Genomic DNA, 16,565 nt, shown 5'->3' with positions numbered 1-16,565 from the left:
GCTCTTGGGCCAGAAAACGTATAAGCTGCTGTCGCGACGAGCTCCTCTGCGAGGAAGAGGTATGTATGTAATTGCCTTCATTTGAACGCGAGTCTTGTGCGCTAAAGCCGAATGACCCAGAGATGCCACGGGCCAAGATTATCAATCACATCCTTGAGCTTCAGAGCTATTCGGAGCACTTCCCCTGGACTGTGTCTGATTGGCCAGGAGAATCGCTGTTTTTGGGCCATCACAATGCCGCCCGCTGTAATGACATCAATGGGGCGGGGGCGGAGCTTTAGCGTGATGATGAATAGCGGAGATGTTTTGACGTCTGCGTTTCAAGGACACAAAGACGCGTGCCGGTGCACTTTCAGCTGAGGTTCTGCACTCTGGGAGGATTCGTCATTTCCGCGTCACCTGTCAGGGGGTGTGGGTTGTCGGATGTTTCTGCATCATTAACATCCACCACCGGGATTGTGGGCAGGCTTGAAAGGACTCGTTTTGTGTGTGTGTGTGTGTGTGTGTAATAAATAAATAAATAAATAAATAGATCTTCACATTTCATCATTTCATCACATGCTTCTACAGCCTAACTGTTTACCTTGAGTATCCCTTATTTTCTGAACCCCCCCCCCCCCCCCCCCCCAATAAGGAAAAACAAAATCACAGCACCCTCCGCCCCCCAATCAGGCGGGGGCACGGGCTGGCCGGTTAGATTTGTCAGGTGTTTTGCAGGGTTTATGTAACAGGAGTAGTAGTAATGATGTGAAGGGAGGGAGTGATTTCCTCCAACTGCAGTGGTGCAGAGGTGTGTCATGTACAAAAATACACACACTTACACAAAGGCACACACTCACACCCAGAGCACAGTAAGTTGACAGGAGGAAGACAGAAACACACGGAGACAAGTTGTATATGTGGCTAGTAATGATTCACCTCTTCACCTTCCACCTTTCTAAGCTGGACTGAGAGTAGATGCACACCGTACACACGCACATGCACATTCCATTCAGCCAGGTGGCAGCACGTGTAGAAACAAGAGTTACATTTTTGTGTTTATTTTTGTATTTATAGTTATCTACATAAATCACAAGGAATTGGCATTTTGAAAAGGCCATGTTTGAATTTAAAAAAGCGGTCCTCGGGCATTCTGCCAGGACTGCGTTACTGTTCTGGGACGCTGCACTTGTAGCCTGTGCTGTGCCGTAAGCACAGAAGATGGGATCACCTTAACCCCCCCCTCACCTGCACTTACACATTTCATCTGTTTCCAATTCATCTTTCCCTTTTGAGAGTAATCGTCATTCCTACACACCACCTCTCCCCTCGGGGTCCACTGTACTCTGCTGTATCGGATCTGACTCAGTTCAGCGGGTAATTATTGGACCCTCTGTGACCTAAATCAGGGGTGTCTGAGTATTATGTACCCAAGAGCAGAAGAGAGAGGCTCCGCTCTGGGAGCCCAGACCGGATGTTCAGCGGCCTCGGTAAGGTGCACGGTGCTGTCAGACCTGCTGTCAGCATGTAATGCTCACTGAGGGGAGGTGCATGATGCAAAGTGCTCCATGCCACTCCGCCACGGTGGGGAGCTGACCAAATCCACTCCATGCACTGCCTCCCCTACGGTTTTACTGAGCACCTCATCATTTGTTTGTGTGAGCGAGTGTGTATGTGTGCGCTTGTGCGTTTGCACGTGAGTGTGTGTAACTGTGCATTTGTTTGTGTGCGTATGTGTAGAAGTGAGCCCCTAATTGCACCCTTTGCGCTTGAGCGCCAGCAGTTCGGTAACCATGCTCTCATTCTCGCCCTGCGCTTCACGTCGGCCTCGCAAAGCCCAGCAACACACTCGCCTTGCTGGCTTTGTTTCCGTCGGTGAGCGTTGTGATGCCGAGCCTCTCTAGTGCTCCGAGTAAGAGTGCTCGGCGCAGAGAGGTCATTTCCGTGTTCAGATGGAGAGCTCGGAAACTCGAGTGCGGGCCATGCGTCGGGGGTGGGGGAGTGGTGGGTGGTCTATTTTCTTCAGCACCACGGACAGCTCTAGAGACACATCAGGTGGGATTTAGCCTGCTAGGCTGGAGAGTCCTCAGTCTCCTCAGTCAATGCTACGGAGGGATGCTCAAGGCTCTGCTTTCTTGGCTCTCACCCGCACAAACGTTTCAATAGCACTTGTGTCCTCTCTAAGTGGTGCGCATTCTTTTAAAGGAAACGTCTCTCTCCATTTCTCTCTCTCAGTAGTGTAAATCAGCCTAATTTAGCCACTGTTTTGACTTTCAACATTTACTATAATGAACAACCAGTTACTTTAATCCTTTATATTAATGAACAGCCGTCATTACATTGAATCTTTACGCTAATGAACAACCAGCATTACATTTAACCTTTACATTAATGAACTGGCTACAGTTTTTCAGTGTTGTCTACGTAGTTTAGAAAGCAAATTCGTATGCAAACAACCTGGTTCTTCTCCCTCCACCTCTCTCTCTCTCTCTCTCCCTCTCATTACACTGGTAATCAGTATAAACGGCTCACATCATTAAAGCTGTGCATACTGATGATGTCAGAGGGTGAAAGCGATGCCCTGATTACTTTCTTTGTTTTTCCATCTGCGTGCACGTGACACAGACAGACACAGAGGCTCCCAGAGACAGAGAGAGAAAAAGAATGCTGGACAACCCCAACACTATTCAGCGTCTCCGTTATGGACAAACCGGGCACATTAGTACCGGGCTTTACTCTGCCCGCCACAGAACAGGGACTAGAGCAGGGCTTGGACTTGCCGGTGCGGGTCTGCGGTACCTGGACCTACAACAGAGCCTGCACCTGCAGGTGCAGGACTGCAAGCCCTCCACCCTTGCAGGATGCTTAATAAATGCTTCAACTGGTATTTTCTAAGATCTGATCTCAGGGAAACGCATCCTGCTTCACATTAAGAAGCGCAGGAGATGATCGAGTGTAGATAAACCAGCTACTTAGGATTACAAATTGGCTCAAATAGAAGTTTCAGTAGTCAGTGAACCAAGGGGGGAAAAGGTCTTATGAAATGCAGTGTGATTAAATGACATTCACATTCAAATCCCAGATTTTTTGATTATAGAACCAGTTCTGTACCAAACCAGTCACCAAAAGTTCAACTGCTGGAACAAATGTGTCTGAACACTCATTTTTGTGTTGTGCAAGCATGCAGGGAAACAATAAACAGTCCATGCAGAGCAAAAATGTGTCTGTTTCCATCCCCGTTCAAAACTCAAAGGAAGGAATCTTAAATATTAGCCAGCTTCTGGAAGGCCGAAACTCCCAGTGCAGGGCAACGTCTTCCTCCACCCTTCCCAGTCCCTCGGCTCGTGTTTAGCCCCGTGCCGAGCCTTTGTGCCGTCTGCAGTATGGCTGTACTTGTCTGAATGATGCACCTTTAATACGGGTCTCCATGTTCTTCTGTGTGCCTCTAATCAACAGCACCGGGTCGTTATCGTTAGAGCCTAATGGCTTGTGCTTACCCTTCTGCAACACGAAGCTGGGAAATGCTGAATTTTACGTTACTTGTCATTTATAGCAATTTTCGGATGCTCTTCTCAAGGGGATGCTTTTTTTTCCATTTTCTTTCTTGCTTTTTTTTTTTTTTTTTTTTTTACCAGTGTGTGTGCTCTCTGAGAATTGCAACACCTGTTGTTGTTAGACACCAGTCTAAACTGCACACAGGCTGATAAGTAATATGGAGAAGCATCGTTTGTGAGCAATTATTATCCAAGAGTTTGTTTTCCCCTCTATTACCTAGTCACGAGTACAGAGATCAAATGACATGGAGTCTGTCTTTGGATGGCTTGCGTTGTGTGCCAGCTCCAGACGTCCCTGGCCTACAGCTGTTCACAGGTGGTGAGTGACGGTTGATCCGGCAGCCAGTGTGAAACTGTCCCTAGTCAGCGATGATGACGCCCAGCATGCATTTCAGATGCTGCTTGGTCCAGCTGCCATTTTAATGGCTCGCGTACTGGAGTCCTGAAGCTGCGCGGCCATGGGATGAAGCTGATGTGGACTCTCTTTTTCGAGATTCTGACACGACTGCCTGCCACGCGAGTCGTTGCAGGTTGTAATGGGAGGCAGAAGATGCTCGTTGGAGACGGCACAGCGTGACTGCTGGGGCGGCTTCTGAGTGAAATCGTTGTTTGTCCGTTTGGATAACGAGAGCGTGCGGGTGTATGTGTGTGCTTGCCCTCACACGTTCCGCAGACAGCTGTCCGTCGGCCCTCTGCTCCCAGGCTGCGTAAGCATGCCAACAGCAGAAGCCCCTAATTATTTCTCCACTTCTCTGTCGTTAGTGGGGATTTGTAGCTAATAGGCCCCCACTCTGAGATAAGCCCTTCTCTGTTCTCCTAAGACCACCACTGTGCATATCCTCCTCCATGTCCAGGGCTGCAGTCGTCATCCTCACCCTACACGCACAAATGAACAGCTGCTGTATGTCTGGCACTTTGTGTTGGTAGTTGTACTGATGCTCTTTCTAGCAAGATGCCATAGAGGGGCATTGCACAAATTAGCAGATTAACACAAAACACAATTAGTGCTAAAGGCTTGTAGGTGTATGCTTGCGTGTTGAAGTTCTCTTCCTTACATGGCTTCTTTTTTGCATTCACACCTCTCACCAGTTGCATTCTTCCTGCCAGCTGTGGTCCAGCACCCTAAGCCCCTCCCCCGCTCTCCGCCCACTTCCATAACCCCACCTACCACCTTAGTGAACTCCTCTCCCATCTTCCTGCTCAACTCCCCACCCAACGTTCCAACTCTCCACCCACCTCTATAACTCCTCCCGCCTCTCGAACTCTCCATCCACCTCCCCCACACGCCGCCCACACCCCTCCCAACTCCCTACCCATCTTCCCACCCACCTACCCAACTCTCTTCATGCCCATTCTGTTTTCAGCATTTTTTTAACCATTTTTTAACTCCCACCCTCTTGCTTACTGTCTCCCCTCCCTATTCTCCTCCCCCTTCCACGCTTGGTCCCTCCTTCATGACGCCAGCAGCAGATTCACCGTCTACTGCATGCTGGTCCTATTATCTCCTCCCTCTCTAGATCATTTTCCCATTAATCCTGACATTTGGGGTTTGAGTTATTCCTTCACAAACAGCAGCCTGTATTTAAGGCTCTGTTTTGTGTGTGTGTGTGTGTGTGTGTGTGTGTGTGTGTGTGTGTGTGTGTGTGTTGTCAGAGAGAGAGAAAGAGAATGAGTAAGAGGAGGAGAGGTGGATGGTTAAATGGTGAGATTGTCTGTTTGCTGAGAAGAGTGAGTAATTGTTTCAGTTCTAGATGCAGTGCATGTATAGAACTGTTATAATTCACAGCAGACAGTAGAGCTGCTATAACTGTTGTAGTCCAGAGCAGACAGTAGAGCTGCTATAACTGTTGTAGTCCAGAGCAGACAGTAGAGCTGCTATAACTGTTGTAGTCCAGAGCAGACAGTAGAGCTGCTATAACCGTTGTAGTCCAGAGCAGACAGTAGAGCTGCTATAACCGTTTTAGTCCAGAGCAGACAGTAGAGCTGCTATAACTGTTGTCGTCCAGAGCAGACAGTAGAGCTGCTATAACCGTTGTAGTCCAGAGCAGACAGTAGAGCTGCTATAACCGTTGTAGTCCAGAGCAGACAGTAGAGCTGCTATAACCGTTGTAGTCCAGAGCAGACAGTAGAGCTGCTATAACCGTTGTAGTCCAGTGCAGACAGTAGAGCTGCTATAACCGTTGTAGTCCAGAGCAGACAGTAGAGCTGCTATAACTGTTGTAGTCCAGAGCAGACAACAGAGCTGCTATAACTGTTCACAGTTCAATTAACCATCATAGCTGTTGTCAACTGAAGTTGTTGCTAAATGTAATGTTGCATATTTTTGACCTTCACCAGTTCACCTTTTGATTTCTAATGTGGATTTAAATTTAATGAAGGCTGATATTCCTGGTTCTGACAAACACCTTTAACTGGAATTACAGACATTGCTGTTATGTTTTGGGAGCTGTTTGAGGTGCCAGTATGTTGCTAAACATTAGCATGGCGCTAACCCATCGGCACCAAGTGCACTGTTTAGAACTGGCATAACAACCTACATCTCCAATGTGAGAATTTATAGAGTTGATTGATATGCATAGCCTGTTTTTCATTTAGCATGCAACAAATTCCTTTAAAAAGGTATACATTTTTACTGCTTAATTAACAGTATTAATTGGTCAAAACTCTTGTTGCCGTTTAACAGTTCAATGGTTAATGTGCACGTCCATAGTCTGCAGCAGGTAGAGCTGCTTTAAATGATAGTCAACATCAGATAGGGCTGCTATAACTGTTATAGTCCACAGTTGACTATAGAGCTGCCACGGGGTGTGATGTGGTGATGTAATAACAAAGCTATAACAATTTACAATAGTGCATTTTTCAGGATGTACTTTGCATCTGACAAAAGCGTGTGTGTGTGTGTGTGTGTGTGTGTGTGTGTGTTGGAGGAGATGAAAGGAGCAGTTCTGTCTCTGGTTTCTGCATTTCTTGTAGCACTGGGTATGCTTATGGCCTGTAAGGGTAGATGTGCTGTGAGCACATTAAGCTGTTTGTGTGTCATCCTTGGAGTCGTACAAGGTGACTAACTTGTAGTCTATTTGGTTTTGCTGTTTTTTGAAACACTAACATTAGCTGTTTCACAAAGAAGGCCCAGGCTTTCTGTTTTAGTGTAAAAATTAGTCTGTAAAGTGGCTGTCAAGAACCTCTTCTGTTTCTGACGCATGTTAATTATACCTCAAAGGGGGGCAAGAATCCTCCTCTTTTGATGAATTTTCTGTGAGGTTTGATTAATTTTCTGAGTTTATCCAGAATTTTCTGTGAGTGAACCTAGAATGTTCTGAGCAGCCACGTTGTAGCATGGCAATTGTGTGGAGCGTCCTGGGGGAAGCTGGCCTGATCCAGGCTGGCTCACCATTCATCAGAGCACTCAGGAACTGCTGAATAGCACCGTTTAATTTCAGCCTTCTAAAGAGATTGGAGGACAGATGAATCCAATATCACCCACAACAAGATGCCCAAATTAGATCTTGAACTCTCTCGTTTTCCTCCGTGTGTATGCGTGTGTGTGGATTGAGGTCATGGCAACCTGTAGAGGACAGCCAAACGTACTGACTTAGCCTTTTTCGTTCTCTCTCTCTGTCGGTCTCTCTTTCTCACAATCGCTCCTTCAGCTCTGTACCAGTAAAGTACAGGCTATGTATCTCCTCTGCATAGCAGTGCAGGATACAGGAGATCAGCATTGGTGTACATTGTGCTTTCGCGACCCTCAGGGCAACAGGCATCACATGGCAGGACTGAGATTCAAACTTGAAATTTAGATGTACATTTCTAAGCATTGCTTTGACTCAGGGTCAACCGGCATTCTCAATTCTTCTGGAGTTTTGGCTCAAGATGAGATGTCTGTTGAATGTTTTGTGAAGAATGCTCTCTTTTTTCGCATATATATATATATATATATATATATATATATATATATATATATATATATATATATATATATATATATATATATATATATGTGTGTGTGTGTATATATATATAGGTATATATAGGTATAGATAGCATATAGTAATTGTTATTCTGTGCATCTACACCAAGCCAGAGTATGAGAATAAAGTGATTTTAGTTATACCAGACAGCTTAGCTTGGATTGAGTCACCCTGCTTTTATTTCCCCTTGTTTCCCCCGATAGAGTTATTCTGTCTATTGCCAGGGGATACAAAATATGTATTTGTTTTCCCGCTGGTCGTTTTGTGCGCTTTCATGTGTGTGCACATGCGTGCGTGTGTGTGTGTGTGTGTGTGTGTGTGATTTATTCACTACGACTACCTTTGTTCATTCCATTATTTATTCAGTCACTTTTCAACTTGCATGTCTCACAGCAGAAATCTTTTGTTGTTCGGTGTCTACATTCTACAATCATACCATACAGTAGCACTCGATTCATTTGCTCGCTCGTGTGAGTTCATTCGTTCGTTTGTTCGTTTGTTCATTCTGCACGTTTAACTTGTGCTGTGATACCAGACCCCTTTGTGCATGCAGAGATGTGAGAATTCCTCTCTCTCTTTTAAAGCAGCTACTGAGCACAGCTGCTGGAAAGGCGGATGAGGGAACAGGGAAAGGGGCAGGCCTTTCTGTGTTCCAAATCAGGCTGCTAGCCACTAGTCGAAGGGCACGTGAGTCTGTGCTCGTGTGTGTAATAGATCGCTGGCGCGTCCTCGGGCTCTCTTGGCCGTACCTGTACCACAAAGAAAGAAGGGAGTTTAAAATAAATACACAGCTTTTATTTGAATTACAAGACTCTCTAGGTTAAGACACGAATGAATGAATCAGTCAATCAGTAATTGAATCAGTGAAAGCAACAGCAGTCCAGTTATTAGCCCAGAGTCAAGTCTTGGAATGATTCTGGTATAAATCCTACTGGATCCACCATAGTTTCCTTTTTTAATGTAGCTACAGTAATAGCAGTTTAAGAAGCTCAGTAATTCAATTCAGTTTTCAGTTGAGCTACTCCTCAATCCTTATACCTTGTGAACCAGGAAATTATAGGCTGCTGAGCTCTTCATTATCTAGCCAAGATGTGCTGGGAGATGGAACAGAGAGAGAACCTGGAGCGGCTTCAAGAACTGGATTTGCTACCCATGTTTAAGAATGACATCTTCCAGTGTTGTGCTCTAGAATGTAGTGCCTGTTAGTGAAGCTTTTCATTGATGAAATGGGAATGATTATTTGAAGCATGTAATAGTAGCATACTAAAAAACACAGTAAGGCCAGGAGAAGTCTCTTGCTGCTGCAGCATCTCCGGGATGAGTCTTGTCTCCAGGATTGGTGTTCTCTAAACGTTTTTACTGAGCTTTGAAAACACAGGGCTTAATACAAAGCTCAGGACAAGAATGCTCAAGAAAATGGTGTTTCTAGCCTTTTGTGGGCAGAATGAGGACAGTGTTGTGGCTCCTAGGCTCTGGGCCACCTGCAGGCTCTAGGGCGGGCTGTAGGGATGTAGGGTGGGCTGTAGGGATGTAGGGCGGGATCTAGGGTGGGATCTAGGGCGGGCTGTGGGATCTAGGGCGGGCTGTAGGGATGTAGGGTGGGATCTAGGGCGGGCTATGGGATGTAGGGTCGGATCTAGGGCGGGCTGTGGGATCTAGGGCGGGCTGTGAGATCTAGGGCGGGCTCTAGGGATCTAGGGCGGGCTCTAGGGATCTAGGGCGGGATCTAGGGCGGGCTGTGGGATCTAGGGCGGGCTGTAGGGATGTAGGGCGGGATCTAGGGCGGGCTGTGGGATCTAGGGTGGGCTGTGGGATCTAGGGCGGGCTCTAGGGATGTAGGGCGGGATCTAGGGCGGGCTGTGGGATCTAGGGCGGGCTGTAGGGATGTAGGGCGGGATCTAGGGCTGGCTGTGGGATCTAGGGCGGGCTTTAGGGATCTAGGGCGGGCTCTAGGGATCTAGGGAGGGCTGTGGGATCTAGGGCGGGCTCTAGGGATCTAGGGTGGGCTCTAGGGATGTACGGCGGGATCTAGGGTGGGCTGTGGGATCTAGGGCGGGCTCTAGGGATCTAGGGAGGGCTGTGGGATCTAGGGCGGGCTCTAGGGATCTAGGGAGGGCTGTGGGATCTAGGGCGGGCTCTAGGGATCTAGGGCGGGATCTAGGGAGGGCTGTGGGATCTAGGGCGGGATCTAGGGATGTAGGGCGGGCTGTAGGGATCTAGGGAGGGCTGTGGGATCTAGGGCGGGCTCTAGGGATCTAGGGCGGGATCTAGGGAGGGCTGTGGGATCTAGGGCGGGATCTAGGGATGTAGGGCGGGCTGTAGGGATCTAGGGAGGGCTGTGGGATCTAGGGCGGGCTCTAGGGATGTAGGGCGGGATCTAGGGCAGGCTGTGCTACTCAGCAGCTGGTGGGAGGCGTGGCTGCAGTGGCTGTGTCATCCAGAAGACACTTGTTCCTTCAGGTGTGTGAACATCATGGGTTCATATTAGTGCCCACCACCAGCAACCGTGCCGAGATCCGTTAGCGAGAGAGGGACAGAAAGACAAAGGTGTGTTTACTTAAACCCTGGGGACAGTGTACACACACCCCCCCCCCAGGCACACATTCTCATTTCACAGTTATAGATGGGCTCACACAGGTCTCTCTAGTTCTTTTCTTCACTATCTGTCTGTCTCGCTCTCGCTCTCGCTGTCTCTCTTGCTCATTTTCTTGTTCTCGTTGTTCTCCCTCTTTGTTCTCACTTTCTCCTGCACCCATGCACACGCACAAAGCTCTAATATGTCTCACTGTGGTTTAAGTCGTGTTAGAGTTTTTTCCCCTCTGTGTGCTGCCCTTCATTTAAGTGTATTTCACCCTGAGGAGCTCTGTTACCCCATATTCCCCACACACACGAACACACACATGCACAGGCACTCATGCACACTCACACACACAGATTGAAGCCAGGCTAAATACATAAAGATTGGCTAATACATGCTGAGATATAGTCATACACACACACACACACCCCTCATTCAGTATGTGGGAGTTTACATTACTCATAGTAAGCAGGGAGAAGGTGCTTGCAGCACTACTAAGTAAACTCCGAGGTCATGCTCTGCTCATACCACACACTGACCCCTAGTGTCAGCTTGTTCACCACACTTTCCCTTGCTTGCACTGTCGAGGCTTTTGCAGAATATCTCCCCCGTTAATGCCAACAGCGGCAGGCCGTCCCCATACCTGCGCAGCGGAGCATATTTTCTGCGGAGCGGGTAGGCTACATGTAGACGCGAGAACACCCTTAGGGCGTGGACAGAAGAGCGGCGCCTAGCCCTACACCTGCGGTTTGGGTTCAAATCCCAGCTGTGCCATGTGCCCTCCACAGGCACAGTTGGTTGGGATGTGGCTAGTGGGGACGGGCGGCGTCCCCATGCCGGCTGCGGCTGGGCAAGGAACACGGCACTGGCGGCCCGCACACTTCCGGGTCTCGGCTGCTGTCAAGCGCCAGTCTGACGACACTGATGGGAACCTGGCACTGTGTGCTCTTGCGCAGACACATGCCAAAGCAAAAGCATTTGCAAAACTTCCTTTGTTTTTCCATCATTCAGTCTATTTTTGTAGAATTAGAAATAGAACTGCAGAAATAGAGCTTTCCAGTTTCATTGAACCTGATGTACATTTTGATTGCATATCTCTTAGCAACAGGCCTGTGAAAAACTAAATATATCCGCTTTGCAAAGTGTCACATTAGCGCGAGCTGTACCAGCCATGTAGAAGTATGTGTCTGTGCAGGGTGAGGTGGGGTATATAAGTGGTGGTTTTTGCTCCGTGCGTGTGTGCATAAACACAAATGCTTAAGTGAAGGGTTATACTGTGTGTGTGTGTGTGTGTGTGTGTGTGTGTGTGTGTGTGTGTGTGTGTGTGTGTGTACACACTACTACAGCTGGTATTTACTGAGAAAAAAATAACTGCAGTGTTCTTCAAATGTCAACATCAATGTTCTGGATCTTCACTTAAAACATTTAGAAGCACATTTTGTGATACATCAGTATCGGACACTGGATATAAAAAAAAAATCTTTGCCATTGTATGATGTGACAGGTTGAGCCAGGAGGGTTGTGAGTTGAGCTGAGAGTGATGACATGGATTGAGCTGAGCAGATGATGTTACAGGTTGACCTGAGAGTTTGACATTACGGGTTTAACTGAGAAGGTGATGTTACAGGTTGAGCTGAGAGTTTGACATTACATGTTGAGCTGAGATGATATTACAGGTTGACCTGAGAATATCACATGGGTTGAGATGAGAAGGTGATTTTACAGGTTGAGCTGAGAGTTAGACATTATGGGTTGAACTAAGAAGGTGATGTTACAGGTTGAATTGAGATGGATGATCTATGCCTGGTGTCTTCAGCTGTCTGTTGAATCTTATTGTAAAGTGGCAGGTTGACTGATTAATATACGGACAGACTGATTTATGCACAGACAGACTGGAGGAATCTATTTCAGCCTCAGATCTGTGCCACAGAACATCTGTCATGAGCAGCTTGGGGTCTGATGCTCACTGAGCAGTTTTCATTCAACTCTTTCAACACATCCACCTCTCCATCCCTCCCTCCCTGTCTGTCTCTTTCTCTCTCTCTTCCTCCCCCCCCTCACTCTTCCTGTTTTTTTTGTCAATCTTAAGGTCCTTCATGATATAACCAGGTGGTCTGGATCGAGTAAAAACACTAAATGGATTAGTTTCCCTGGATTTCAGTAAAGCTATTTTGTGACAGTGCATATTTAAACACATGCTGCGAAAACAGGACTGAATCAAAGTGAACCTGCAGGGTGTGTGTTATGCCGTTCGGCTTTAGAACTCTCACTGTTTCTGCGGACCTCGAATGGGAATTTATGACGATATGCTATCAGCATTATGACAGCTATTTGTTCTTGTACTTTGGAGTATTTAAATGTATTAATTCAGTAAATGTTCTTTTCGCAAACGATTTACTGCAGACAATTATGAGTTAATATCCGTACAACAGACTGGGTTACTACCGAAACATGGAGGCAACAGTAAGATATATTATTTGAGACTAAATCCCTAATGTCTGTTTCTGGTTAGGTCTTCAGACCACAGGACTACCAAAAACATTTGATGGTGCTTTGTGTATTAAATATTTAGTCTAATACTTCCAATTATATAGTACTTTCTCTGCCGTGGTATCAGTGAAAGCTAGCTTGACTTACTACATAAGCGAGAGGGCAGGATTAGGTGCGATTTCTGGTTTTATGTGACTCTTGCTGTAGTGAGTTACAGTCCTCTGGGGCAGGCTGTCATTTCTGTGTCATTAACATAGGCCCTAAGGGACTTCATTTCCCAGCAGGCTGCTCTCTGAGGACAGGGCTTATGTGACAGATCAGCCTGCAGGCTGAGAGAGACACAAAACAAGAGATGAGCTCAGCATGAACCCAGACAAGCAGGTGTGGGTGTGTGTGTGGGTGTGTGTGTGTGGGTGTGGGGTGTGTGTGTGTGGGGGGGGGGGGGTGTGGGGGTGTGTGTGTGTGAGAGAGAGCAATAAAAATAAAAGGAGGTGAATTGGTTGTATGCTTGTCCAGTCAATTTATATTATCCAATGCACAGATTATTTTAGATTTTTTATCTTGTGTGCATGTAGCTGAGATATGCTGAAAGATCAATTCACTTGACATGTTGAAGTGTGACGAGCTTTGTGCTCGAATTCCAAAACTGACATTGCCATCAGATTCATACTAAACTCAACTCCCAGTCCAGTGCAGTTCAGCAGTGATTTATTGGGGTGTCGCTCACATTAGTGTTAAATAAGTTAACATAAATGTTCATAAAGAATTTAACGGAGTTATTGTAAAGTCTGTACCTCCCTTCCCACCCTTGTTTTCTTTCTTCCAGATGTTCTGGTAAATGGCCACGCATGCGACTGTGACGTGGTTGCCGACTGCAGGGTCGGTGACGCCGTGGCATTGGAGGTTAAGCTGACCAATCGCAGCAAGGGTTCTGTTGGCCCTTTCTCTCTGACCGTGGTGCCCTTCCAGGACTACCAGAACGGAGTCCAGAACTATGAGCTCCAGGACGCAGTCACCTTCATTGGTTCCAACACCTTCTATATCGACTCGGTATGGAGCGTGCATGCACTCCTCTGACACCCGGACTCCAAAGCAAAGGCTTTTGAAACCATTTTTCATGTGCTGCAAATGTGGTCGACTAGCTGAGACATGTTTTGTGTGCAGCGGCGTTATGCTGATTGCTGGTCATGACCTTGCGTTACTTGTTTGCTACGTTAATCTCACATCTTTAGGTGTATCGCTAACCAGCTAAAGAAGCAAAAATTAGCCAAACAAATGTCTTCGTTTTTCAACTAAATTTGAATATACTGCAAATTTTGTGTAATATTGACTTTTCCCCAAATCTTTCTTTTCAAATCGTCCAGATTAGCGTAGGATTGCACTGATTTAATTTGCATGTTGTCCAGATGTAAATGATCTGATTTTGGCTTTTACCACTGAAGCCCTTTGTCTTCTGCTCTATGAGAGGGAGAGATGACCTCAGACTTGGAGGGTGACTGCATTGCACTATAAACAGTTAGTTCATTATCAGGACCTTAAAGAACTGAACCAGGGGCCCAGTGAAGTAGGCACTCCGGTGGCCGCCAGGTGCCAATAGCTACTAATACTGACATTTAGGCCCTGCTGGGGGTTCAGGCCTTGGGGCCTCTCCACCACTGTTATGGCGGATTCTGCATTAAGCTGTGTGCTGCCCAGCTGTAACTTACCTACATGAGCTCTATCTCGGAGGACTCTGCTCTGAGCTAGGTGAAGTTGGAAACGAGAAAGGCCCCCTGGTGGCTTCTCTTGGCGTACTGCTCTGATCTCATGACCAAGGTGTGTGGGGGTGTGTGTGTGGGTACGTGTGTACATCTCCCCAGGTGAGCCCAGCAGGGAAGTCTGTCTGTGTTGGGGCTTTGCTCTTCCTCTACACGGGCGATTTCTACCTGAGCATCAAGTTCCAGGGCGACAGCGCAGGACAGCAGGATCTCCCGGCCGCGTGCTTCAGCCTGCCCAGCATTCATGTCCGAGCCCAGGACCCCATCGAAGCGGCTGCCTGAACCTTGGCTGGGCTAAGCCCACTCAGGACTGACTGAGACTTGCTTTATGAGGATGAGATCTAACTTTCTGCGATTCTGGGTTGTCTCTCCAGATGTCCTGTAACATAAAATCCATGTATTGTATTTGATTGAAAAGTTTGACAGTCAGGAATTTTTAAGTAGCATTCTGCATCAGCTATAAAGAAATGTCAACAGAGTGGGATTTTCCTTTGAAACTTAAAATATTAAGAAGCAAGAGTAGTGCTTACCTGAAAGGCCGAGGGATGGGGATCGGGGTGAAGGGTATGCTCACTGAAAGTCAGAGGTCCCATCTCAATTGGGGCCAGCTGCAGCTCTTAGCATCTACACCATATAGCACACATAGTTTAGATACAAGACCCAGAGCTTCTCCATTAGAGGTTTCCACTCAGTGGAGTGCACAGTGATGTCAGTGTTACGGAAGAGCTTTTGGTAGGCATGTAAATATGAAATCTGCATTGCGATATGTTTGTGTGTTAATCTCATTAGGACTGAGGGGTTTGTTGTGAAGTCATGGGTCTCCCTGTTCCTTCTTTTGAACTTTGTTGATGGTGTATCATATATATTTGACTGATGGGTGTTATTGTAAATCATGAATTATAAATCACAAATATATCACAAAGAATCTTTCCAAGGTCCCTTTTTGTTTGTTCACTGTATCTTTTCTTATTTCAGAACCTTCTTCAGTGATGCCCCAGTATGGTGGACAGTGTTGTCATCCTGACATTGGTCCTTTTAACCCTCCACATACACACACACACACACACACACACACACACACACACCTGTATTCTAGCATATATTAGGGTTATTCAATGCAAACAGGAAAAAGTAACACTCTTTATTTTAATGTTTGTTCCACACTGATCATTGTGTACCATCTTGGGTCACCCTGTGATGTGCTCATTACACACTGCACAGCACTGCGAACACAAACACAGGTGTTTTAAAAAATATATTTTTAAAGAGCTGAACATTGCAGAGAGCTTTTTTTTAAAGATGCGCTTACTGAAGCTTATGATGTCATAAAAAATTATATGACACTACTTTAAAGTTGTTCTCAAACCATTAGGTTTGTTTATCATAAATATTTTACAGATTGTTTTTAGAATGTTTGAGTCTAGAATTCGGCTATAAGAATGTGGCAGGTTCTTTGCTAATGGTGCTGACGGTCATCGTTTTCTTGGAACTGAAAGGTTTTGAGCTTTAGCGTACATCTTATATCGACTGTGAGTACAGTAACAATGTGTCCCATTTGACTTCTTTGGCTACATGAGTTTTGGCGTTTCTGTGGTGGTCAGTTCAGTGTCAGGTGAACTGGGGGGAGCGCCGATCAGAATGCATCTGTTGGCGAAGATGACAAGTCACCTACGTAATGTTAGGTTTCGTTACATCAGTCTGAACTTTGAGTTAAGGTCATTTTAGTCTCATCAGTATGACTGGTCCTGAACAAATGCACACATGAAGTCTAGCTCAGTTTTATATTTCATGATTTATTTGGATAGGTATGCAGGTAAATGCTTGTCTGTGCAAGGCAAGGCAAGTTGGTTTGTGTAGCACTTTTCGTGCACAGCAGCTTCACGTCAGACTTCACCTCGAGAAGGTCTTTGGCAAAAACTAAATACAACCTTACAAATACAATTTATTAAAATAAGGTTAGAATGAACTAAAGTTAATTTAAAGGAAATTAAAGTAAAGACACAACCTGAATTAAAATGAATATAACTAATAGAAATATGAAGAATATAAAGTGCATAAAATCCAATTAAGTGTTTAAAGAATAAATTAAGCATAAATGAAGAAATGAGAATTAAATAATATAAAACTGCACTGAGGTGCTTAAAAGTTGCATTTAAACGGCGAATACTGATGACATGCATGCGCACACACGTCATAAAGGAAGGTGGGTGACAGTCAAACAAACGTGGGGGGAGGGGTC

General features: G+C 46.1%; 1 protein-coding gene across 4 annotated transcripts in view; it reads left to right on the top strand.

Annotated features, from left to right (window-relative positions):
- The window catches only part of trappc9 (trafficking protein particle complex subunit 9), a 202,612-nt gene extending 187,356 nt beyond the window's left edge, over positions 1 to 15,256 (top strand). For 3 of the 4 annotated variants that reach the window (XM_035521889.2, XM_081712791.1, XM_035521888.2), the window contains 2 exons: positions 13,396 to 13,619; positions 14,429 to 15,256. In XM_035521889.2, coding sequence (XP_035377782.1) covers positions 13,396 to 13,619; positions 14,429 to 14,608 — 404 coding nt within the window. In that variant the 3' untranslated portion in view covers positions 14,609 to 15,256. Of the gene's footprint in view, positions 1 to 13,395; positions 13,620 to 14,428 lie in introns of those variants that run through there. The other variant, XM_081712792.1, reaches the window with a different exon arrangement.
- Positions 15,257 to 16,565: the final 1,309 nt, after the last annotated feature.

This window comes from Electrophorus electricus, chromosome 4, assembly GCF_041902795.1.
Source record: "Electrophorus electricus isolate QZ-2024a chromosome 4, ASM4190279v1, whole genome shotgun sequence".
NCBI classification, from domain to species: domain Eukaryota; kingdom Metazoa; phylum Chordata; class Actinopteri; order Gymnotiformes; family Gymnotidae; genus Electrophorus; species Electrophorus electricus.
Note: the sequence above shows the minus strand (reverse complement) of the source record. Positions and strands in the feature narration are given on the sequence as shown.